Source organism: Neofelis nebulosa, chromosome X, assembly GCF_028018385.1.
Source record: "Neofelis nebulosa isolate mNeoNeb1 chromosome X, mNeoNeb1.pri, whole genome shotgun sequence".
Classification (NCBI taxonomy): Eukaryota; Metazoa; Chordata; class Mammalia; order Carnivora; family Felidae; genus Neofelis; species Neofelis nebulosa.
The window spans coordinates 15,264,356-15,287,084 of record NC_080800.1 but is presented as its reverse complement, the minus strand read 5'-3'; the positions used below and the strand labels follow the sequence as shown (position 1 = coordinate 15,287,084).

Here is a 22,729-nt window from a genome sequence, read left to right as displayed (position 1 = left end):
CTCCTGTTTATAGAGCATGGCAAACGATTCGGAGGACTGTGGAAAGAAACGGGAGTGCCTAGGCTCCAACAGGCTACCTTTCCTAAAGGAAATAATTAACACTGAGTCTCATTTTGGCTTTTCCTTTAGGTTCGAGGGTCTTTAAAAACCCTAGATGCCAGAGTTTCCCTCTAGACCCTCCTGGGGTAGCTGGTTATCAGAAGCCTTTTTAAATTCCTGCCATTCTACCTTTGACCTGACTCCTTTCAACTTCCAACGAGAGAAACTTTCCACTCTCCCCCTCACCTCCTCCTGGCCTCAGTCTCAAGGCAAAGGAATCATTAGAACTGGCCCCAAGACCCTGGTGGGAAAAAGATGTTACTTTATTAAAGGAAAGACTTTCCTTTCCTCAGGCCATGTTTCTGGCTGTCGTCCGTTTGCCCATTGAAGCTCCAGCACCCCTGAACTCACTTGCTTCGCGTACTTCCTTCCGTGTGTTCCCTAAATGTTTCTCTCGGTCCTTCCAGCTGCTAATCTGATGCTGATCTGATGTCCCAATCTGATGCTGGTAGCTCCCAGGATCCTATTGTCTTCTGCCTCTGGAGCTAACATTTTAAGAAGCACACAGTGGTGGCTTTCTGCAGGGGGTGGCCCCTCCCTTGTGCTCCCTGACCCGGGACCCCACACTGCCAGACCCAGCTTCCAGTTTTCAGTGGAACTTTTCCCAGCCTGAAACTGTAGTAAGGCCACACTGGGCATCTGCTCTGGTCTGGGGATGGTCCCCCATGGCATTCCTTCTAGAAAGAACTTTGCCTCTGAGACTGCCTCTCCTATCACATACCTGTGCCTGCGTGAGCATATTGCATGGTAGGTTTTCTTCTGGTCCAGTTGTTTTAGGGCAGAAAAAACCCCCAAGGCTTGTTTGGTTCTGGTTAAAAGTGGTTTGCTCAGTCTGTTTTGTAAAACTTTGGTCGGTTCAGTAAGATAGACTTCTGTTTGTGTTGGGTTTGGGAGTAAGAAATCAGCATGATTCATTCTGGCTTTTAATATGCTACGTGCTCCCACTTTATACTTGGTATTGAATTTTCGTTTTAATTTCTTGGCTGACTACTTATGTGGGGCAGTCTGCAGAGTGATGTATTTATCGATTCTGGCAGAAGCACCATCTGGTTGTTGAAACGTTTCTCCGTGATTCATAGTGGAAGTCTGTCCACATACACCTGTATGTCTAACATAGTCTCTCCTTGGCTGGCAGAGTGAAATTAGGGAGCCTTTCGGAATTTCTTACCACGTCTTTCTACACATATCTGACCTTCCTGGATCCAGACTGTGATGAGAAGTTGTTTAATGATGACAGCGAAGGGAGCTTCAGTCCTGACTCCGACTTGGGAGGATATTTGGAAGATACCTATAATCAAGGTATGGCTTGAAATGCCTTTGCAGGTGGTTCGTTGAATATTTAAACGGTGGCATTGTGAGAAAATTGCCCTGAGACTCAAGCACAGAAAATGATTGGTCGTTAACATAACTAAAAAGAGGCTTTAGAAACTCGCGTGTATTAAAATGAGTAAAATGCGGGTTTAAAAACCTAACCTGCAGAAGTGGGGCTTTTTTTTTTAACCTAGAGGGACAAAGAGTCTCAGGAATGAGGATTTTTCACAAAATACGTTCTAAAGACAGAAACCCCCTGCTTGAATTTTCAGAGGAATGGTAGAGTGATCTAGGTTTGTAGGTTTGGTCAGGTTTGAGTGATGAAATCCTATGTACGTAACATTTTTCAAATTAAACAAGGTTTGGGGTTGAAATGGCCTGTGGTTGTGGGGGCTGGGCACTCCCTAATGCTTAGCTCACTCACAGCAAAACAAAAAGTTCAGATGTTTAGCCGCTGGCCCTCCGGTTTTGTTACATATTCAGTTCATCTTGGTATGATGTGTATCTGTCTTGACCTGCATTTTCTTCTCCTAGGATGAGGTGTTTCCAGACGATAACTTTATCAACACATACATAATTTATCCTTGTAAATTTCGTTACCCTCTGGGAGTGGGGGTGCAAGTATCTATAGCCGAATGTTGTCTCCCACTAAATCTACTCAGCGCTGCATGTTATATCACTGTTACACATTTAGAATATTTCTGCAGCTTCTTTTCACTGGCTCTTTCTCTTGCCTGTCCAGTTACAGAAAGCGAGGATGAACTTGACCAGTATATCAACCACCTCCTCCAAAGCACCTCCTCCAAGTGCTATCTGCCCCCTCTTTCTAAGAAGACAGAAGACAGCCATGTTTTCAGTGCCATCCACTCCACTCGGGATATACTTTCCGTGATGGCAAAAGCAAAGGGTTTGGAAATTCCATGTGCGTTATTAAAACTCTTTTCTGCCTGTTGAAATAACTTCTCAAAGTAATACGTGAGCATAATTTAGAAGTCAGAGAATTCTAAAAAACCACAAAATGCAGAGATTTCCTGCCTCCTCCTCGTTGACCCAGTCCTTCTGCTTAGAGGCGACCACTTTCCACTGGTAGCTGTTTCTTCTGGCATTTACATGTCTCTTTTTCTAAAACAATGTGTGTATCGTGCAATCTTTTGACGTGTCGACTTTTATTCAGTATGTGTTGGCTTCCTCTTCTGTGGATGAGGATGTAGCTGTCTTAAATCACCACTCTTATGCTTCGCTTCCCATAACCTAGTGATGGCAGTTGTATTCAAGTTTAATCGGTATTCGCTCTTCATATTATTGCATGTATGCAAGTATTCTCAACTGAGCTGTATAGTATATTGTGACCGTATTAGTTTTTATTTTTTCTAAAGTTCATACCACTAACTTTAGAAGTCACGAATACTATTAACTTTATTCAAAGTTGCTCTCTTTCATTTGCTTTGCCCCCAGTGGCCCACAATACAAATTTTCACAAGGCCAGTCATAGCCATGAGTCTCTCAGTTGGACTACTTTTCGTAGAGCCCACAAGTCTCCTCCGTCTGCTTGGTTGTGCTCTAGGCCTTTTGCACACCTGGCATCCTAGGACTTCTCTTTACTATAATCTTTGGAATCTCCTTTGCTTATCGCTTCAGTTGGCCTCCCTGTTTCCTGAGTTTGGCATGTTCTTCTTGATTTCTTCCTTTGGTGGAACACATTCTAGAATAGTTTCGCCAAGTTTTAAAACAGTACAGGGGGCAGGCACGGTGGTGGCAGCCCTCAGCCTGCTGGTTTCGGAAGCTCCCCGCCCCGTTTGCCTGGGTGCCCTCCATGTCCGGGATGTCGATTTTATGCTGGGATCTTCCTTCGCCAGCATCCCGGAGAGTCCCTTGAGACTTCCTTGTCTCCTGGGTTGGCTCTCCTGCTTTCTGTATCTCTACTTTTCCTTTTTCTTAGCTTACTCTCTTACTCTGGTGGAAGATATCTAGTAGTTTCCCGAGAAACGGTGCTCGGTTGAGAGAACTGTCGAGGCTTTGCAAGTCTGAAAATACCTACAGATATTCTGTATATCCATTTGAGAGTTTGGTTATAGAATTCTAGGTTGAAAATCCACTTTTCATCAGAATTTTGAAATCATCGCTTCACTGTCTTTTTGCTTTCAGGCTTGCTTTTGAGAAATCTAATCCTGTTCTGGTGTTTGATCCTTCAAATATGAATTGTTTTTCTCTTGGAAATTTTTTTTAGGATCTTCTCTGTTCCCAGGTTGTGAAATTTCAGGGATGTGCCTCGATCTGGGTATATTTTCATCCCCCGTGTTGGAGGCTCAGTGGGCCCTTTCAACCCTGGGAATTTTTTTTTTTTTTTCAGTCCTGTAAAGTTTGTCTGAAAAATGTCTTGACTCGCTTCCTTCCTTACATTTTCTCTGTTCTCTCTAGCACCTGTGAATCCACTGTTGCCCTCTCAGAGAAGTCTTTAGCGTTTCTCTTCTGTCTTCCGGTTCTCTGGCTTGCGCTCTCTTCTGAGGGCAGTTGCTTCAACTTTATGTTCCACCCCCTCGATTGAGTTTTTTCACTTTTGCTGCCAGGTTTTAAATCTCTGTTCTCTGATCTGTACCCATTCTTGTTTCGTGCATGCAATTTAATTTCTTATTACTCCAAGAATATTAACAGCAGGGCTTTTTGGTTTTGCTTTCACGTTTTCTTCTCCCTAAACGTTTTTCAGGTCCCCCAAGTCAATTTTTCCTGTTTTGGCTTCTGTCTTCCACACTAGAGTCTTTCCTCCAGGGTTGGGTGTTTCTTGGTTACCTGCTCGTGCTTGACAGTCTCTAAGCGTGTAGGTGGAGCCTGTGGGATTAACGGGTGCGGGCCGGGTAGATCTCCCAGAGACACCCTACCATCTCGTTTTCAGTCTCCTTTTTGACACGTAAGGGTCTGGTTGCTTGGAGCTATATAGTCACTTTTTCCACCTCAGGACTGTGCACGTCCTTTAGGTGTGCCACATACCCCGCCTGCGGCTTTTACCCTCTTCACAGAGACCCTCTAGTCTTCTGTCGGGGTGAGCACGGCAGTTGCCCAGCCGTCTGGATTTGAGGAAGGGATCTAAGGAGCTCCCTGCTTCTTACACCGCTTCTCCGCAGTCTTCCTTATGTTTGGACACCCTTTCTGGAGCCCAGTTTCAGAGGTCTGTAGTGCAGCAGGAGAGACTTCTGAGGATTCTCTGATACCAGTCTGACTGTTGGTTTTTCCCACTGCAGGCTTGGGCTCTGGTTGTCCTTTGCTTTCTGTCTGCTAAGCCGGTTATCTTTCATCCATCAGCTTCCCTGCTTCCAAAATGCCGTTACTACTCTCTTGTCGCCCCTGCTTTGCCCTATTCTTGAGGATTTGTCTTTAAAACAAAAAAAAAAAAAATCATTTTCTACAGTGTTAGTGGTCGGTTGAGAGGAAGTAAAATGTGTGTTTAATTTACTAGTGTAAACCGGAGGTCTATAAGTTGCCTTATAAATATGCCCCCTCTCTCTGTTGAAAACTTCCTCTGTTCCCAAGATGATATGACCTAGCCTGGAAGACGCAGATGGTTTGGTGAAGAAATAACTGGTAATGATAGCATCCAAAGGCGGTTAAACACCAGCAGTGGTAACACCTGGCGGTGGCAAAGTGAAATATACACTGGACTTCTGGAAGCCGACACCTTAATGAGGAGAAGGCCAGTGACCCCGAACACATGCTCTTCCTTCTGTCGTTCCCATCTTCCTCATCCGAAGGACAAAGGTCGGCCTCCATCAGTTCCAAGGCCCCTTCCGGTCCTCAGATGCTGTGTCACTTCCCTCAGTTCCAGGAGGGAGAGGCGAGATCGATGTCCTGCTCACCTCTCGTTCCCAGGTCTAGCACATGATGTGGCTACCTGGTAAATTCTTGGCTGAAATTAATTTAAATAAGTAATCGTTCCTTTAGTCGGTTCGTATTGGGTAAGGAGTAGTCGCCGTAACGCTCGAAAGAAGTATCTTATCCTTCCTCCTCCTCAGAAGGGCTTTCTTTATTCTTTTGTCTTCCAGTTGTTCCCATGACTTTGCCAACTAAAGTTCTAAGTGCCCACCGTAAATCACTAAATCTTGTTGATTCTCCTCAGCCACTCCTAAACAAGGTAAAGTATTTAGAATCCCTTTGGTCTTGTTTTGTTTTAGTGTAATGTTTTTCGATGTTGGTGTTACTCCCAAGAACTCTTTTACGGGGTTGAACTCAAAAGTGAACATTTTTTGATGTCCGGGACCTTTGGGATTAAAAGTTCTGGGTCTCAGTGGGAACCCGCTCACTTGGTTGTCTGCGATCTGCCTCTTGTTAGTATCCACAATGCATTTGATGCAAACCTGGATACTTTGCATGTAGGAAAAGGCTACTGCCTTTCTGCCCAGAATCTGTCTCACTAGAGGAAGTAAGTAAAAAGATCCCTGAGGAGAATAAAATGTCAGGGTGTTCCCACTGATTCCTATAATTCGTTTTATCTAGGGGTTTGTCTATGATTTTATCCTACGTGAATAGAAAGATTCAGTGTCTACTGAAGAATATTTTAACCTGACTTCAATTGGAGGTTGTCTAAAACTTACGTATTTTTTGTGTTTTGCTTTCAAAAAGATCTTTATTGCAGTACAGCATACAGAGAAAGGCGTAAAGGCTAGAACCGGGGGACCGGTGGAAACAGCTGCCCCCTGTGCCCTCCCAATTGCTTCCTCCCTCCACTCTGCTGGTAACTGCCGGCCTGAGTTCAAACACCAGGGCTTCGTTTTAACCCGTTTTTGAACGTTGCATAAATACACATATCTTCATCTGTTCCGTCTGGGCTCTTCAGACATTGACTAACCCAATGATTCGCTGATCAGAAATAGTAAAACATATAAATAAAAAGCTACGGAAGAGTCACTGAAACCTGGAGCACAGCAGTGACAGTTTCAAGACCCGGTTGGTGTGTCACTTCCTGGTCTTCTGAAAGTTCGCATGCTCAGCCCCTCCCTCGCTGTTTGGCTTTTGTATGGCCAGGCCCCCGAAGACGACTTCCAGTGGCCCAGAGATGACCATGGTGATGTGGACTGTGACAAGCTGGTTGAGCAGCTGAAAGATTGTTCAAACCTACAGGACCAAGCAGACATTCTGTACATTCTGTATGTAATAAAGTAAGTTTATGGTCTTCACCAGCTCGAGCCTTCTCCATGCTCCTGGACTCTTTGTTGTCGTTTTCTTGGTCTTCCAGCAAAGCAGGTCATGATTATATTCACCCACATAACCCAGGATCACCATGAGCCGACTTCTGTCTCCCTCTCTACCCACCAGCTCTGGCCTCTCAGGACTAGAAGGCTTGAGTGAGGCCAGGATCTCCCTGTTTATGTTAGGCTTCTGTTTCAAATAGAAGGGATGCTTTGGTAGGATGGAACCCTCTTGGTGAGACTCAGAGGCACGGGGAGGCCCCCAAAGCTTGGCAGAATGTACAGTGATTCATTTTCCTCCCTGCCAAGTGAATCCAGCCTTTAAGCATTCCAGGTCATACTTCTGGGATTTTCTCTCTCTTGACAGGGGCCCCAGCTGGGACACAAATCTCTCCGGACAGCACGGGGTCACGGTTCACAACCTCCTCAGTGAGCTCTATGGGAAAGCTGGCTTGAACCAGGAGTGGGGTTTGATTCGCTACATCTCTGGCCTGCTCAGGAAGAAAGTGGAGGTCCTGGCAGAGGTCAGAGCAAGTGCACTGGGGCAGCCCGTTTGTTCTTTGTAGCCCCATGCCCTCTTTGTGTTAGGAAAGCTGGAGGCAAGCACCTCTTGTTTGTAAAGGAAACCAGTTATCTCATACGTGGATGGCACAGGCCCTCCTCTCCTGACTTCCCACTGCTCTTGGAAGACAAGCAGAGGAAATGAGATTCAAGTTGATTAGTTTTGTTCCTTTGTAGCTGCAGAAAGAGGTTTACCAAGAAATCAAATGAAAAAGCTCTGTGGCCTGGCGCCCTTACACAGAGCGTTCTTATTTCTGCACATCTGCAGTATAATCATCATTACCGTTTTAGCCCCGAGGCCCTGCAAAATCCAGAACTGCTTTCTAAGACGTTAGAGTTCGGTGTTATGGTAAGATGATGGTATTTGTTATATGTGAATAATGGAGAAACTGGCAAGCTAAGACTGTAATATGGTCATTAACCCTTAACGTTGGTAGTTGGTATCTTAGGACTCGTGACAGCTCATCTCCCTTGTAGGATATCCGGGGATCCAATGTGTTTGCTACAGTGGATGGGCATTAAATACCCCAATGGGCCCTGCAGAGCCCGGCCCAGGCCACAAAGATCACAGGGACCCAGCCCTGCCTAGGTTGTTCAGTACAGGGTCTGTATATGAATTTTCAAATAAAGGACACCATGGGTCATAAAGTTTGTAAAGGTAAATTTCTGATTCTGTTGGGAGTGACCCTTCCCTGCTGGCCTTGCTAATCTCCACCCCACCCCACCCCCGCTCTCCCCCTCCCCTCCTGCTGTCGCCGTGGCCCTCACCCTTTTCTCTAAATGAGTAGGCCTGCACGGACCTGCTGTCGCACCAGAAGCAGCTCACAGTGGGCCTGCCACCAGAGCCCCGGGAGAAGACCATCTCTGCGTAAGTCTTCAGCCTGGGGGGGGGGGGGGGGGGGGGCTGAGGTTTGTGGGGGACTGTGGGGAAAGCATCAGTGCCAGCCACCATGTGGGAAGAGGGTCTTTTTAAAAACGCTGTCACTCAGGAGCTTCCAGCAGGAAAATAAGGCTCTTCCATGGAGGGCGAGGGGGCACCGCTCCTGGGCACCTTTCATGATGTTCACGTCCTGATGCTTCTTCCTAGGCCCCTGCCCCCCGAGGAGCTCACAAAGCTCATCTACGAAGCCAGCGGGCAGGACATCAGCATCGCCGTCCTCACACAGGTCAGTGAGCCAGGAAGGGGCAGGGCCACAGCCGCCTTCCAGGCGCAGGGGCCTCTCCTCCAGCAGCCAGTCTCTGAAACACTGTCTCCACGTGTGTCTGCGTCAGGAGATTGTGGTTTACCTGGCCATGTATGTCAGGGCACAGCCCAGCCTCTTCGTGGAGATGCTCAGACTGCGGATTGGACTGATCATTCAGGTGATGGCCACGGAGCTGGCACGGAGCCTGAACTGCTCAGGTACGATGTACGCGGGTGGACTCGGGGCGGGGGGGGGGGGGGGGGGGGGGGGGTTCCTGCACCTCCCTCCCCGCCCCTAGGGGGAGCCTGCCCAAGTATCCTGGAACCGGGGCTTCCAGGCCTTTGTGTGTGCTCACGCTTTACCAGGTTCTCTCATTTAGATGTAACTTCCGCCAGGCCAGCCAGCGCACCTCGTTGAATTTCATATGTCAGGGAGAAGGAGGTACTAGAATCTTGTGCCCTGCTCCGGCCAGCTAAGTCCCTTACTGTGTCTCCTTGTGGTGAGATGTCATCCCGCATCTCATAACGCCTCTGTTGGGAGAAATCCTATCAATTTAAAAGTGTAAATCGACTACGAGATGCATTCCAACATTGGGAACCATCACAGGGTGAAAAAGGATGTGTCTGAGTGTTAAGTAAAGACACAATTGAAACCGCAGCGTTTAGCGTCACCGAGGAGTGGCACGTTTCGGCCCTGAAACAGTGGTGAGGTCACCCTGAGCAGGGAGGCCTGCTACAGCATCCTTTGTTACCCCCTCTTCAAGGCCCACCCGACTCTGCACCACCAGCCCGATGTCAGAGACGCTTATGTTTGTTTGTAGGAGAAGAAGCTTCTGAAAGTTTGATGAACCTCAGCCCTTTTGACATGAAAAACCTTCTGCACCATATTCTGAGTGGAAAAGAATTTGGCGTTGAAAGAAGCGGTAAGTGAATGCTCAGTTCACCTCCGGGGACAGCGGCACAGGGGGCCGACTGGTGTGCCCAGGGTTGCCTACAGCCGCCACTGTGGACGGCATAGACGAGGGTAGGCTTCCTGCTTTAGGGAGATGGACGGTCCCTGGGCTCAAGATTGGGGCTCCTAGGCCTTTGTGACCCCTCATAGGCTTGCTGAGAGCGTTGCCATCGCACGTGGGTGTGGTGTGCACCCCTCTGCGCTCTGGCCTGCGCCCTCCCTCCTTCCGCTGGCCCCTATGCACGGGTGTGAGGAGGGATGAGGTGAGCAGGGTGTAGGGGTGGAAGGGCTGTCTTTTCCCAGCTCCTGCGTGCCCCACCTTTGGCTTGGGTAGAAGCACTCTCGGCCACACTCCCGTTACCCTTCAGGGGCGCGGGGTCCTCCACATGCTCTCAGCACCTTCATGCTGAGAGACTGAGCTTCACTCCATCTTGTTCACTGGGTTTTGATCTGTACCAGAACCTTCTTTGCTGTGCTAGGAAGTAGAATCGCCCAAGTCCTGGTGGAATTTTGTTCTCAAATGCTCCCTAATTATAATTGAAGCAATTATCATCTCTCCTAATAAAGCAAAATGATTTGCAGACACATTGGCAGATTTATTTCATCACGCCAAAGAAACGCCGTGCAGGCTGTCATTCTTTTTATTTAATGAGAAGGACATTGGGTACTTCGTATTTTTTCCCCAGAGCGCACACCAGCCAGCAAACAAAGGCGGCGGCATCATGCAATCAGACGTGTTTTGGTCGCTTTTCTCCTTTCCTGAAGGAGGAGCGCTCGAGATCCTTTTCCAAAAGTAATTTCCAGTTCTTTCAAATGCACAGTCCTTGAAACGTAAATATGCGAGATAAATATTTTATGTGTTCTGTTCATCAAAATCATATACATGGTTTGATGCAGATAATTACTGAAAATTTGTTATTATAAAGCTGTAGATGCTTACAAAATTGAGAAGAGACTAGTGTCACTAGAAAGCTATAAATATGTCTGGTTGCAAGCAAGGCCAGAAGAGGTCCGTCTTACATATAACATCATTTTATTGTCTTCTGTCATTGTTCAGTTTTTATAAGTTAGGAAACTCAAATAGTCTTAGAATTTTTTTTTTTAATTCTGAGATGTCAGAGATCTTTCCAGCCACTGCCCACCCTACACTGGCCCCACCGTAGCTCCTCAGACCCCTTTCGCTTCTGGTTTCCACTTTCCTGGTGTCCTTCCTCGCTCTCCAGCTAATCTTTGTGATTCTTCTGCGAGTCCCTTCCTCCCTGCTGTCCTTTAAATGTTGGTGTCCCCTGGCTCCTTATTTGTCTCCAGTCTCCGAGGCGGTGCCCTCTACTCCCATAGCTTCATTGAGGGCTGGGTGGGAAGGCTGGGCACCCAGGGGAGCTGCTCTAGGAAGTGGCCTTTGAGCTGCGTTTGCAGAAGGAGAAGGTGCGCCTGGCAGAGGGGGAGCAGGTGGGATGGGAGGCAGCAGCACATACAAATGCCCGGCACCATGTACCTGGCTAGGAGTGTGGAGCTGCGAGGGGTAGGTGGGACTCAGGTCAGGCAGGCTTTATCCGGAAGACAGAGCTAGGCCTGGAAGGATTCCAGGCGTGCAGTGACGTGATCACACTTGCCTTTTCGAATGATAGCTGGGACCGAAGCACAGAGAGCCAGTTAGCGGGGAGGGGCAGGACGCAGACAGACCTGAGTCCGGAGGCCGCCAGAGCGGGTTGGAAGTGAGGTGATGGCGGGAGCGCGTGGGTTCTTCTCCACTTGTGGCCCTGGGGCCGCTTGTTCTCCTGGGACTTCCCTCTCCAGTCCCAAGGTCCCTTATTTGAGTGGTCTCCATTTTTTACAAGGAAGCTGTGCTTTTGGAGAGTCAATTATTTTTTAGAAACAATTCGTTAAAGGGTTTGATGGCCGCTCTGGTTTTTTTGCGTGCCGCTCAAAGCGATGGTCACTCTCTCACCCATTCGCTGGACGCCTGCGGAGCCCGCGCTGTGTGGCCGGTGCTGTTCCAAGTGCTAGAGACAGAGCACTGGCCAGGGCAGACGAGGCTCTCTTCTAATGGAGTTTGTAAGCACGTCCGGCAGATGTGGATAAAAATGCGCACGTCGCACGCATTCCTCCCCCGGGGCGGGGGCTGCTGATAGTATCTAAGAGCCCTGTGTGCGTTTCCCCTCCAGTGCGACCCATCCATTCCTCCACATCCAGCCCTGCCATCTCCATCCATGAGGTGGGACACACGGGAGTCACCAAAACCGAGAGGAGTGGCATCAACAGGCTGAGGAGCGAGATGAAACAGGTAAGACGGAACTCTCAGTGGCGGTGCCGGGAAAGAAGTGGTTTTCATACCTGGACTCACCTCAGAAAGTGATAGAAACCCAGGGCAGGCAGGGCGCGGCCTGCTCTTCGTAGAGGATGTGAGGTCCCCTCTGTCCTGAAATCTGAACACACTCTACCCAGATATCGAAAAATTATGTGAACATTCCAGAAAATATCCTTACCCACGTTTGTCTCTGTTGCCGAGAACCACGCTTCTCGGTGGTGGGCCGCAGCTATCCCAGAAGTGGAGTTGCGCAAAACGTAACTGAACCACCTCTCCGTCAAATGTGTCCTTCACGCCAAATGGCAAGAGGAATGTAGAAAGAGGATGGAATGCTCATGATACCTGTATTTGCCACCATCTACAGGTGTCTCTTTTCTTTGTTCGCTTTTTATTTCACAGTAAATTCCTTCTGAACTGACCCCACAGGACTGCAAGGCAGCAGCTTTTTAGTCCTAGTGTGCCGGGTTCCCAGGTGCTAGGACTTGACCGATGTACAGAGGGAAGGAGAGCTTCCTTCTGACCATGACCTGAGTGAGAAACGGACTCAGGTTCTCCTCTCCATTTCAAATGGTGGTGACTCGCTAGATGGAGTCCACGAGGTGCTGATGGGTCACACCCAGCAGTTGGGCCAGCACTTCCCTGGATTTTCCAGAGGGTGATAGAAGAGGTAGGGCATCCTTGGTTCAAAAGTGGCTTGTGTTTACTTCTTGATGTATTTTTACTTTCAGATGACTAGGCGATTTAGTGCTGATGAACAGGTGAAACCTCTGTCTTGTTCCGTCCTTCACGTGTGTGTTTCGTGTCCTTTCTGGCTTGCATGCGGAAAGCGAGGCTGCGAATACGGAGAGCGATTGCGTGGAGAATGGTTTTGCCCGTCCAATGGGCTTGAGTGGAGGTGACTCTGCGGACTGTGGCGGGCAGCCCTGGGGACAGGCAGAGTGCCGGACTTGAGAGCAGGGGAAATGGCCTTGCCCCATGCCTTTAAAAAAGTCCATTTATCAAGCTCTTGGGTTTTATAGGATGCTTTGTGAAAGAGATGGTTCTGGGCTCTGCCTCGGCAGGAGTTTCTGTTCAAAAAAAGGGAAGTAAATAGGGAAAGGTAAAATGTGGTCATCGAGTATATGAATAGAAAGAATACTGTTGTCCCTGTCTGCAGATTGCCTGGGGGAATTTAACCCTGCAAGGAAAACAGTGTGAGGATCCCACTCTTTCATATCACCCCTGGGACGTGCTTCCTCCTCGTCCCTCCAGAAAGTCGGAAGCGCGTTCCTGACGATTTCACGTGCGTGACTGAGAGAGCGTAGAGGAGTCATACAGTGACATGCAGCTTCTGTGTGTCGTCTTCCAGGCTAATTTATGCTCCATTTCCGAACACCTCCCTTTGCTAGCCACTCGGTGGCACCATATCCCGGCAGTGGCTCACTGTGGGGGAATGTGGGCGGTTCCTTCTGCCTCCATTTAATACCACCCTTACATATTATGGGGACAAAATGATCTACTTTGGTAGGCTTAGATTCAGCCAGTGCAAGTTTTATTTTGGGCCACTTATATCAAGGAAATACGGTCTCGGTCCAAAATTTTATGGGTGTCTTGGCATTTTACATTTCTCTTCGCCTTTGCAAGAACACCATGGATGCATGGTTTGGGCGCAGGCCCTGCCCCCTGCAAGCTCAGGGTACGTTACAGGTTTTTAGATGAAGAAATGCCTGTTTGGCCAAAGGTCATCCGCCTGATCGTGTTTGTTCATGTAACAAATATCTATTGGATGGCAGTAGGTGCCAGATGCTAAATGGCTGGTCATGGGTAGGTATTTTATTGGTCTCTGCAGATTTTCAAACTCTTCACATAGAAGCTTAGCAGTTTGTGGCTATGACTGTGGAAAATAAAATGTGCCCTACCTTGGCGAGGCACATCCACATATGACTAGAATGGGTGACATTTCATAGTCTGAGCCTTTCCCAAGTTCGCCGTTGCACGGCCCAGAGCTCCGCGCTGGCCGGCGCCTGGCGCCATCGGCCTAGATGGTGAGTGAGACTTGTGCGCCCGCATCCTGTGCACCTTCTTTGCGCGGGGTGCTTTCCATGCCTTGTGCGTTCCTCCTCTCTGTGTGTGTCCTTTCGTGTCACTGCCCATGACTGAGTGGACTCTCTTTGTTTTGTAGCTCTTTTCTGTGAGCCAGGCCGTGGCCAGCAGTGCACATTCCTCCAAGTCTGCGGTAAACCACGCACCCCGCTGTTGTCCTCACCGCCTCCTCGTGTTGTGGTGTCTGAATGCTGTTGTTGCCCTTCTCGTGCACCTACCTCGTCCCTAACTCCCAAAGATTTGAACAGGTTTAAGTGTTTTCATTTGACTGTCGTTCTGAAGAGAGTCTAGAAAGAAAGCCACGAAGTTCTTGAATTGAGCTTTGTTGGCCCAGGAGCTTCTGGGACCTTTGAGGCATTGGTTCTGTGCCTTTCTTTGGAGCTCTGACGGTGAGCCACCGCCTGCACCTGCTGAGTGATTAGCACCTTGTACTCCTAATGCCCCGGCTTGGCTTGAGGCCCCAGATCAAGTGGAGGACTAGGAAATATTCTAATTGCAGAAGTGAGTCTTAATCTTCCTCTTGAAACTAGGAGAAAACCAGCTGAGTCATTGATGAGTGCGGCTGTTATTACTTTTATTTGTATCTAATTGTTGCCGTATTTAAGTGGCAGTAATGAGCCCAATGGAATAACCCAGCCTAACAGCCTCTTCAAAATAAGATCCGATGAAGTCCAAATGAGCACATAGGGAAAACTCCTGCCTCCTGCCCTGCTGGCACGCTTACCATTTGGATTTCATTTTTAAACCTTGAAGTTTGATATGCCTTGAGCAATAAAAGTGCCAGGTAGTCCAGAACACGATGTGTAAGGACGAGGGTTATCCCTTTCCCGCCCTTTAGATGGACGGGTTAGAAGCCGTCCTCCAGCGGAAAGCAGGCCGCGGGAGCTGCCACAGGGAGGCTTGCGGCACGGCCTCGCCCCCACGCTGAGCCAGCTCCGCTTCCAGGCCCCGGTCCAGGCCCCCACGGGGAGCCTCTCTGAGCTGCATCTGCATCGTGGGCGGGCCTGCTGGCCCTGCCCCAGCTCTTCCCTCCCGGAGGCCAGAGTGAGTCCGGCCTTGGGCTTGGGGGGTGGGAACAGGAGGACGCCCTCTCCCTCCGCTTCAGTAAAGCATGTGTTCTGACTTGGAGGCCACCACCGGCCCCAGGGAGCAGCCGGCCCCGAGCTGAGAACAGGCAGAATAGAAAGCGAGCCAAAGGGCCAGATTCCCTGCCTTTACTTTTCGTCTTTCGTTCCAGAACATTCTCTCTCGCCTGCCCCCATATTATGTTACCTTCTCTGTGGCACCTAGAATACAGGGAGGTGACCACTGCTTCCCTGTGGCACTGCAGAAGTGGGCATTAGGGCATTTATGTCCCTGGGCTATGGCACCTCTAAGAGGTTCACCTACTCTGAGAGGGCCCCCCCCCCCCCCCCCCGGCCCTCCTGCAGCAGTGCCAGAGGGCCTCGGTGGTAACAGCTGGCTCCTGTGAGCACTTACCACAAGCCAGGTGTGCTCTCGGGGTTTTCTGCATCTGTATTCAGTGAGTGCTCACAGCTCCCTGAAGCAGGTATGACCGTGACCCATTGTGCAGATGAAGCTGAGGCCCGGAGCTAGTGTTCAGGATTGATGTAGGTATGGCGAGTTGGGATTCACAGACTGACCCCAGAGCCCTCACTCTTACCTGCTCAGCCTCCCTGTCAGGTCAAGGTCCTTTGCTGCCGTGCTACCTCTTGAGGGCTAGAAAGAATACACAGGAGACCCATAACCAAACTGGTACAGGAAAGAATCCATCCAGCTTCAAGAAACACACAAGTCAAATTAAGGAACTTTGTTCCTTTCTGGACACGTGGTCTGGTAGTTTGACTAGGTCACAGAGTCATCCCTCTTGATGGCCAGCGGTCCCTGCGGCTGCTGGCTCCGAGGTTTCTGAAGGCCGTGTGTTGTCTGTCTTGCAGAGATCCAGCACCCCATCCTCGCCCACTGGCACATCATCGTCAGACTCTGGCGGGCATCACATCGGCTGGGGGGAGCGGCAGGGCCAGTGGCTACGCAGGAGGAGGCTGGACGGAGCCATCAACAGGGTCCCCGTGGGATTCTACCAGAAGGTGTGGAAGATCCTTCAGAAGGTAAGCTTGGCCGCTGTGCTGCGTTCCACTGGCCTTGTTGCTGGGGGACGGACACTCCCAGGGGGATGAACCATCCCCGTTAATTGCGTCGCGAGGCATGGCAGCACCTGCAGGGATCAGGTAGCCTGTCCCCGAGCCTGGGGAGTCCCAGCCTAGAGCAGGGTCTCTCCACCTCTGACATTTGGGGCGGGGCAATTCTTTTTTTTGGGGGGGGGGGGGGAGGGTCCCGTGTATGCAGGATGCTCGGTGACATCCCCAGCCTCTACCCGCTAGATGTCAGTGGCACCCCCACCCCCAGCTGTGACAAGCGCAGATATCCCTGGACATTGCCAGGTGTCCCTGGGACGCGCAGCAAATCATCCCAGTTCAGAACCGCCGGCTGGAACTGCAGCAAGTTAGATAAGGTGGCAGCCCGAGTGTTAGGGGACCACCTTTGACATATTTTAGGAACACAGAAATGTCAGAAGATAGACAAAAACCAGGGAAGGCTTTGGCTGAAAACACTGTGACGTAGAGGGCCTGGAATGCCCACCCCCCCACCCCCCACCCCCGCAGGCTCTAGCCTCCTGCGTGTTCCAGTGGGTGTGGTGTCCCCACCGTTCAGCGACACGATCGAGCACCCCCTGTCTGCGGGGCACCGTGTCCGCTCCCGGGTGCCTTGAGTCACCCCAAACCCCAACGTACCTGGGGCCACCTTTGCCTCTCCACCTAGAGGATGGGGGGACCCCAGACCCACTCCCCTTAGCTGGCTGCCCAGTCTGTGGCCATCAGGGCTGCATTTCCCGGCTGTCTGAGGACATGGAAATGTCTGCAGAGGCCGTCAGAGACGGCCGTACGGTGGAGCCCCAGACTGCACCACACACACCCGAATGCAGGAGGGCCCGAGTGCCGGGGGTCAGCGGGGAAGCCGTGCCCCTCTGCTGTCCGCACCCACATTCCGTCTCCCTGCCGCACCAGCCCCAACGCGCATCCTTCCTTGCACACAGTCTGCCTCAGTTAAAGGCTTCCGTGCAAATTAAGAACCATGGGCAGGACCAGTTTTTTCTTAAAACTATTTTTGTTAGCTCATTCATTTCACAGTAGGAGAGGAAAGTAATCCCAAATGAGCACACGCTATAACCCCCTTCCCAAAGGCATAGCACCTCGCAGCGGTTGTACTCCGGTGGCAGGGGCCAGTGGTCCGTTAAGGAGCCTTAGCCTCTCTGCTGTGTGGAGAGCGAGGTCTTCATGCAGCTGGGCATGGGGAGGTCAGAATGGTCCCTGTCCTTGGGCAGCTGGTCCTCACATGGGAGCAGAGCCCTCAGATCCCGCAGAAGCCTCTGCTTCTCCTCTTTCTACCTGCGGTCAGAAGGTATGGCCACTGCTGCCACTCTGTCCTCGGCCCGCCAGCGCACCGGGACTGAGAAGGCAGCCAGTGAGATGAGAACAGACTTCCCAGAAAATCTCCCCACTCTTCCTGGGGCATCAGACGCTTCCATCCAGACTTCCACTAGTTCAATACCAAGACACTCTTATTATGAAAAAGCCGCATTTTGCGTTGAGCCGGCGCTTGATATTTATATACATGGGTGCGCGTGTGCATGTCTGTGCATGTGCTCAAGTCTTTTGTGATTGGTGCTTATTATAGAAATCTCAAAAATAGATGCCTGCAAAGGCACAGAAGTATCACTTCACCAGCAGGAGCCGTGAAAATATCCCTTTCTATGGCCCCAAAGGGTGCCTCGCAGCCGCCGGGGCCTGGTTGCCAAGTGAAAGGCGGAGCTGCCACAGAGGAGGACCCCGCGGCTCCCTGGGGCATCGTTCGCACAGGATCTGAAAGATGCCTGCTGGTTCCCTAGAACCGCTCCATCGAAAACAGCCTGTGGGCAGTGAGAACAAGCTCTCTAAAAATAACTGACAGTCTGGCGTGTTCAGCCCCCGTGTAGGTTTCCAGGGCAGAGTGACTTGAGTGTGTGCGAACGTGTGTGCACACTTACTAATCCGCTCCTGGAATCTGAACTGTGCGGTGTGTGTTCTGTCTCCAGTGCCATGGTCTGTCCATCGACGGTTATGTGCTCCCGTCCTCAACGACAAGAGAGGTATGATGGGAAACCCCGTCCCCCACCCCTACCCAGGGCTTTCTTTCACCGTCTCCTAACACTCCCGCTTCTTTCAAGCGTGCTACGTCCACACAGGCCTTTTGTAAGTCCATCTCTTGAGCCACTTCACCTTCCAATTTTGCTCTTTCCCGCATTTATCGGCATCACCTTTTCTTTGACCTCACAGAAATAGCATTTCTGACCGCCAAGATCTATACACTTGCTCTTTAAAGTGCTATTAAGAGAAAAGAGCAAAGCTGCCCGCCACCCTCGTTGGGCACTGACGCAGTCCCCTTCGGCCCCCTCCACCGAGAACGCTTTCCGGGTTTCCTTCTTCCGGTTCATTCTTTTACAAATTGAGTTTTTAGTTCCTGTCCCACCCGAGACACCATGCTTTATGGCACAAGGAGTGACCAAGAAGAAAGAGGAATAAGAAAAGGGCCCTGCCCCCTGGACGGCCCAGTCCAGTGGGGTAGGTTCATCAAGCTAGGACAAGGCCAACTCACCCGCACGGCAGGGTTCCCGGCCTCCTGCTCCAGAGGGTTCCAGCTGGTGGAATCAACGTGGCCAGAAAGGAGGCAGCATTTTGGAGCTGAGCCCTGGGCCCAGCGGGTGCTACGGTCAACGTTGGTCACAGGGCTGTCTGGCCTCAGCTCACTCCCGCCCCCCTGCCGGTCCCTTTGACAGATGACCCCACAGGAGATCAAGTTCGCCGTGCACGTTGAGTCGGTGCTGAACCGCGTGCCGCAGCCCGAGTACCGGCAGCTGCTGGTGGAGGCCATCATGGTGCTGACGCTGCTCTCAGACACGGAGATGAACAGCATCGGGGGCATCATCCACGTGGACCAGATCGTGCAGATGGCCAACCAGCTGTTCCTACAGGACCAGGTGAGTGTCCAGGCCCACCTAGTCACCCCCACAGCCGAGACGGAGAGAGGGGCAAGGTGACGGGTTGGCTGGCCTGTGTCTCTGTCAAGGCTGAGGATTTTGTGTCCAGTAGGAAAGAATATTCTCAAACAAAGAAAATGTCACCACAGATGGTGGTTAAAAAAAAAAAAAAAAAGTCAACCACTTGGTTAGAAAATGGCACAACGGCCGCTTGGGAAACCTAAAGATCTTTGCAAATGGATAGACTCGTTGTGGCTTAGGTTTTAGTGCGAGCACCACTCTTGCTGTGGATACGGCCTTGGATAAGCAGACCACTTACCCTGCGTCCGGAATCGAGGTAGGAGAAGCCGTGCTCTCGTTACAGAGACATCGCGCACTGCAAACTAGGCTGTGCGGGAGCACAGTGTGGCCCCCAGAGGAGAGGCTGGATGTTGGCCCTGGGCACCCTTGACTCCTGCCCTTGGGCTCAGAGCCCCTCTCTGGGGGGCGCTGGTCTCTAGCAACCTGATCGCCAGTGCACACAGCCATCACAGCGCCGGGGGGGCTGAATGCTGCTCATTCTTTGTGTTTTTTCCCGTTGCAGATGTCAATTGGAGCCACGGATACCCTGGAGAAAGACCAAGTCACGGGCATTTGCCACTTCTTTTACGACAGCGCTCCGAGTGGGGCTTATGGGACAATGACCTACCTGACAAAGGCAGTAGCTTCCCATTTGCAGGAACTGCTGCCCAATTCAGGCTGCCAGATGCAATAGGGCCTCAGTGCTCTGAGTCTGTCCCTCGCTCCCTAGCCTCTTCAGGAACATCCTGTTCTCCAAGATCCCCGGTGTGGTCACAAAAGCACGTCCCGTCAGAAACCCTGGAAGCCACCGACCTAAAAACCAGTGTGTGTCTAAGCCACAGAGCCGATGGATCCTGTGTCCCCACAGGGAGCACCATGGGTTCGCTGTCTAGGTTCACTTCCCTGTGACGTTTGCCAGAACAGACTCCAAGAGACCAGATGAGGAGGAATTAGAAACTGGTCTCTTTTGAGTGCAGTGTGAACAGAGAGGCCAGCTTAAATTGGCTTTCACTGAGAGTTCCCGAAAGCAGTCAGGTGGTCAGATATGCTAGTGACACCTCCAAGGATGGGAAGATCTTCGAGCAGGGGGCGTCTGACGAGCGGACCTTGACAAGGGAGACATCTTAACAGGATGTGGCCTGTGGACCAAACTGTTTACCAAATACAACAACTCTGTCTTTCTGTGCAACTTTGGTTTTCTTATGCCTTGCTTTCTTTCTAGGCCTCTCGTTTTACTGGCACGGCTACCTTTGCGTGACAGTCCTCTCCTGCCGAGATTTAGAAGAGTGTTCACAGTTAACTCTGGCTTGTGGTCTTCAAGGATTCTATCCTGGCTGCTTATGAATTAGAGATTTCTTCTGCCTTATTTAAAAAAAAAATCTGGAATATAGCAAAAAAAAAAAAAAAAAAAGGGGGGGGTGGCAGGAGAGGTGCCAGCACTTCTAGCTGGGCCAACTGTTGTTTGGGGGCCGGAGCAGTAGGGAGTCCCTCTGGAAGGCCTGTGCCCCCCCCCCCACCCCCACATAGGGCGACAGCCCTGGCAGGCAAGTGGGGAGCCACACAAGGAGTACACGGTGCCCGATGCCATTTGTGCTACTGCACAGGCAGTGCTTCTGTCTTAGCGGAGAGCCAGGCTGGCGACTCGAGCCCTTCTCGTGGGAGCGTTTTCCTCTTAGCTCCCAGGTAGGTGTGCTTGGGGAGCTTGGACGTCGAGCCAGGACACATCCTCACGGGACAGGGCCGCGTAGTCTTGGGCCGATGTTCTGGTGAATGGGGTTTTCTCTAGGCCTGGTCTTACCTGGTGGGGGATGGGGCAACACCAGGGGAACACTTCCCGTGAAGAATAAACTTCGGAGGACAGGCAGATGCGTGGTGGTCGACCGGTGTGCCCCGGCGGCTCGACCGTGACGGGTTACATTAGCAGTGGCTCTGCCTCTGAAAGGGGGGTGTGGCCACGGGCCTGTGGCTCGGGGTTTGCGTGACGGTGGAGAACGTGGGTGCTCCGGCTGCTTTGAGGGGCCCCGGGGGTGCCCGGCCCCACCCAGAGTCCAGACACAGTGCTGATGGTCATTCCTGAAGGAGAGGCGGGGTGGCCTCGCGTTCCTGCCGCTTCCTGCTGAAGAGCCTCTCTCCGGTCCAGACCCAGGGGAGAGATGGTCTAGAAGTCCACGTCTCAGTGCTCCCAACCTGGGCTCGTCTTGCACAGGTGACTTCGTAACTTTTGTCTCCTGTTCTTGAAACCACAATACTTTCTTCGCTCGGGCACAGGGTAGTTACATAAAGGAAAGCCCTGGCATCTCGCACTTTCTGCTCCACTGGACTTCTCCCCTTCTCTTCTTTCCCTTCCCTATTAATATCAGCACGTGTTGAACACTTTCTCTGTGCCAGGTGTGGGAACACAAAGATACAGGAGGCGTGACTCGGCACTCAAGGACCTCACCCCGGCAAGGCAGGCTGGTGTGAAAAGATGAGCACGCTTTAGGGTGGCGGGGGTGGTGTCAGAGAGACAACACGGTGTGGGACCGGAAGGTGGGGCCTGCCCAGAGCACCGGCATCGGCACAGATCTGAGACGGTGCCGGCAGCCTGGCCTACCGCTCCTGCCCACGCGGCACCTGGCCCCGCGCCACGCTTCCCCCGAGCTCCTGCAGCGCTTCCTGTTCGTGCCCTGCCTTTCCTGGGAATCCTGTTTGGTCTCATTTGCCTTTGAGGGTCTGGGATTCGGAGGTGGTCACAGCCACCCTGGTTTCAGACTTAACATTTTCATAGCCTCGCTTGTCAGTGTCTTTAAGACGCTTGACATAAACAAGGATCGTGTAATTCACCTGATAGACTTCCTAGAGGATCATTTGAAACAGACGATGTAAGAAAGGCACCAGCTGTGAAAGTCCTGGCTGCTTCTTGGAAGAAAGCTCAAGAAGAGTTACAGCACTCCAGAATGAGCCAGATGCTAATTTAGAACATCACCTGCCTGTGGATGACGTACAAAACCACAGATGCCGTGTTCGGGCTCACCAACCGCGATGCGGGCCGGGAGAAGAGCCACAATAAGCAGTTCAACGGAGCCTTCGATTCACTCTTTTGAAGCCTCTTTCAAATAAAATCCTGAAATAGTATCGCATTTCCACAGGCATCAAGCTGTCAGCTTCAAAGAAGGAGAACAGGCTTCTGACGCTAGATGCGGCGGAGGCCCACGCCGCCGCGGGGAACAGATGCTCCAGGGGGACGGTAGAGACCCCGAGCCGCTGCTGTCCTGGCCTCGGCACACAGGGTTTCCATGCTGGGAGAGAGCGGCCGGCAGCCCCTGCTGCTCTTTTCCTCTCTCCGTCCTCAGAACAGAAAGGCCAGTTTTGACCTGTGCTGGGCGTGGGGCGGGGGTAGCATGTCCTCTTGCAGAGCCGGGAACAAACATTTCTTTTAACATCTGTTGAAAATCCGTCAGCCGCCCCACCTGCTGCTCACCCTGCTTTGACCCAGGTGAAGCCAGCAGCAAGGAGGAAAGTTCTGTCTCCGGGTCAGGCTAGCCTTCCATCCCACCTCTGTGACCTGGGGGTGAGTTACGTAGCCTCTGTGCGCCCCCGTTTGCCCACCCGTCAAATGCACACGAGGCCCGCACACTGGCACAGGGCTAAGTGTGAGGGGATCACAGGGATCACGCCTTCCGCTCCCCGCCTCTGGCGGTCAGAACCTGGAGCTCCCCATTCACAAGAATCCAGATTTTCCCAATGGCAGCTCCTAGCTGGGCCAAAGGCCAGGGGCAGGAGGGTCTCTGGGTCATGCCAGTGTCTGACGGGGTGGCGGGGGGGCATCTGTCAGGAAGTCAGGGCTTCTGCCACTTTTCTGAGGCCTAGTCAATGGCAGGAGATTGTTACACATTAGCTGCCTGGGTAGAGAGAAGTTAGATGCTCCCTGTGTTTAAAAAAA

General features: G+C 51.4%; 1 protein-coding gene across 7 annotated transcripts in view; it reads left to right on the top strand.

Annotated features, from left to right (window-relative positions):
* PHKA2 (phosphorylase kinase regulatory subunit alpha 2) overlaps window positions 1–19,996 on the top strand; it is a 70,966-nt gene extending 50,970 nt beyond the window's left edge. For 2 of the 7 annotated variants that reach the window (XM_058713992.1, XM_058713987.1), the window contains 16 exons: window positions 1,235–1,398; window positions 2,153–2,332; window positions 5,445–5,533; window positions 6,424–6,557; window positions 6,955–7,111; window positions 7,937–8,016; window positions 8,236–8,314; window positions 8,421–8,550; window positions 9,153–9,254; window positions 11,449–11,567; window positions 12,320–12,349; window positions 13,753–13,806; window positions 15,611–15,781; window positions 17,806–17,859; window positions 18,547–18,747; window positions 19,331–19,996. In XM_058713992.1, coding sequence (XP_058569975.1) covers window positions 1,235–1,398; window positions 2,153–2,332; window positions 5,445–5,533; window positions 6,424–6,557; window positions 6,955–7,111; window positions 7,937–8,016; window positions 8,236–8,314; window positions 8,421–8,550; window positions 9,153–9,254; window positions 11,449–11,567; window positions 12,320–12,349; window positions 13,753–13,806; window positions 15,611–15,781; window positions 17,806–17,859; window positions 18,547–18,747; window positions 19,331–19,501 — 1,915 coding nt within the window. In that variant the 3' untranslated portion in view covers window positions 19,502–19,996. Of the gene's footprint in view, window positions 1–1,234; window positions 1,399–2,152; window positions 2,333–5,444; window positions 5,534–6,423; window positions 6,558–6,954; window positions 7,112–7,936; window positions 8,017–8,235; window positions 8,315–8,420; window positions 8,551–9,152; window positions 9,255–11,448; window positions 11,568–12,319; window positions 12,350–13,752; window positions 13,922–15,610; window positions 15,782–17,695; window positions 17,860–18,546; window positions 18,748–19,330 lie in introns of those variants that run through there. The other 5 variants (XM_058713989.1, XM_058713990.1, XM_058713993.1 and 2 more) reach the window with 5 other exon arrangements.
* The last annotated feature ends 2,733 nt before the right edge of the window (window positions 19,997–22,729 follow it).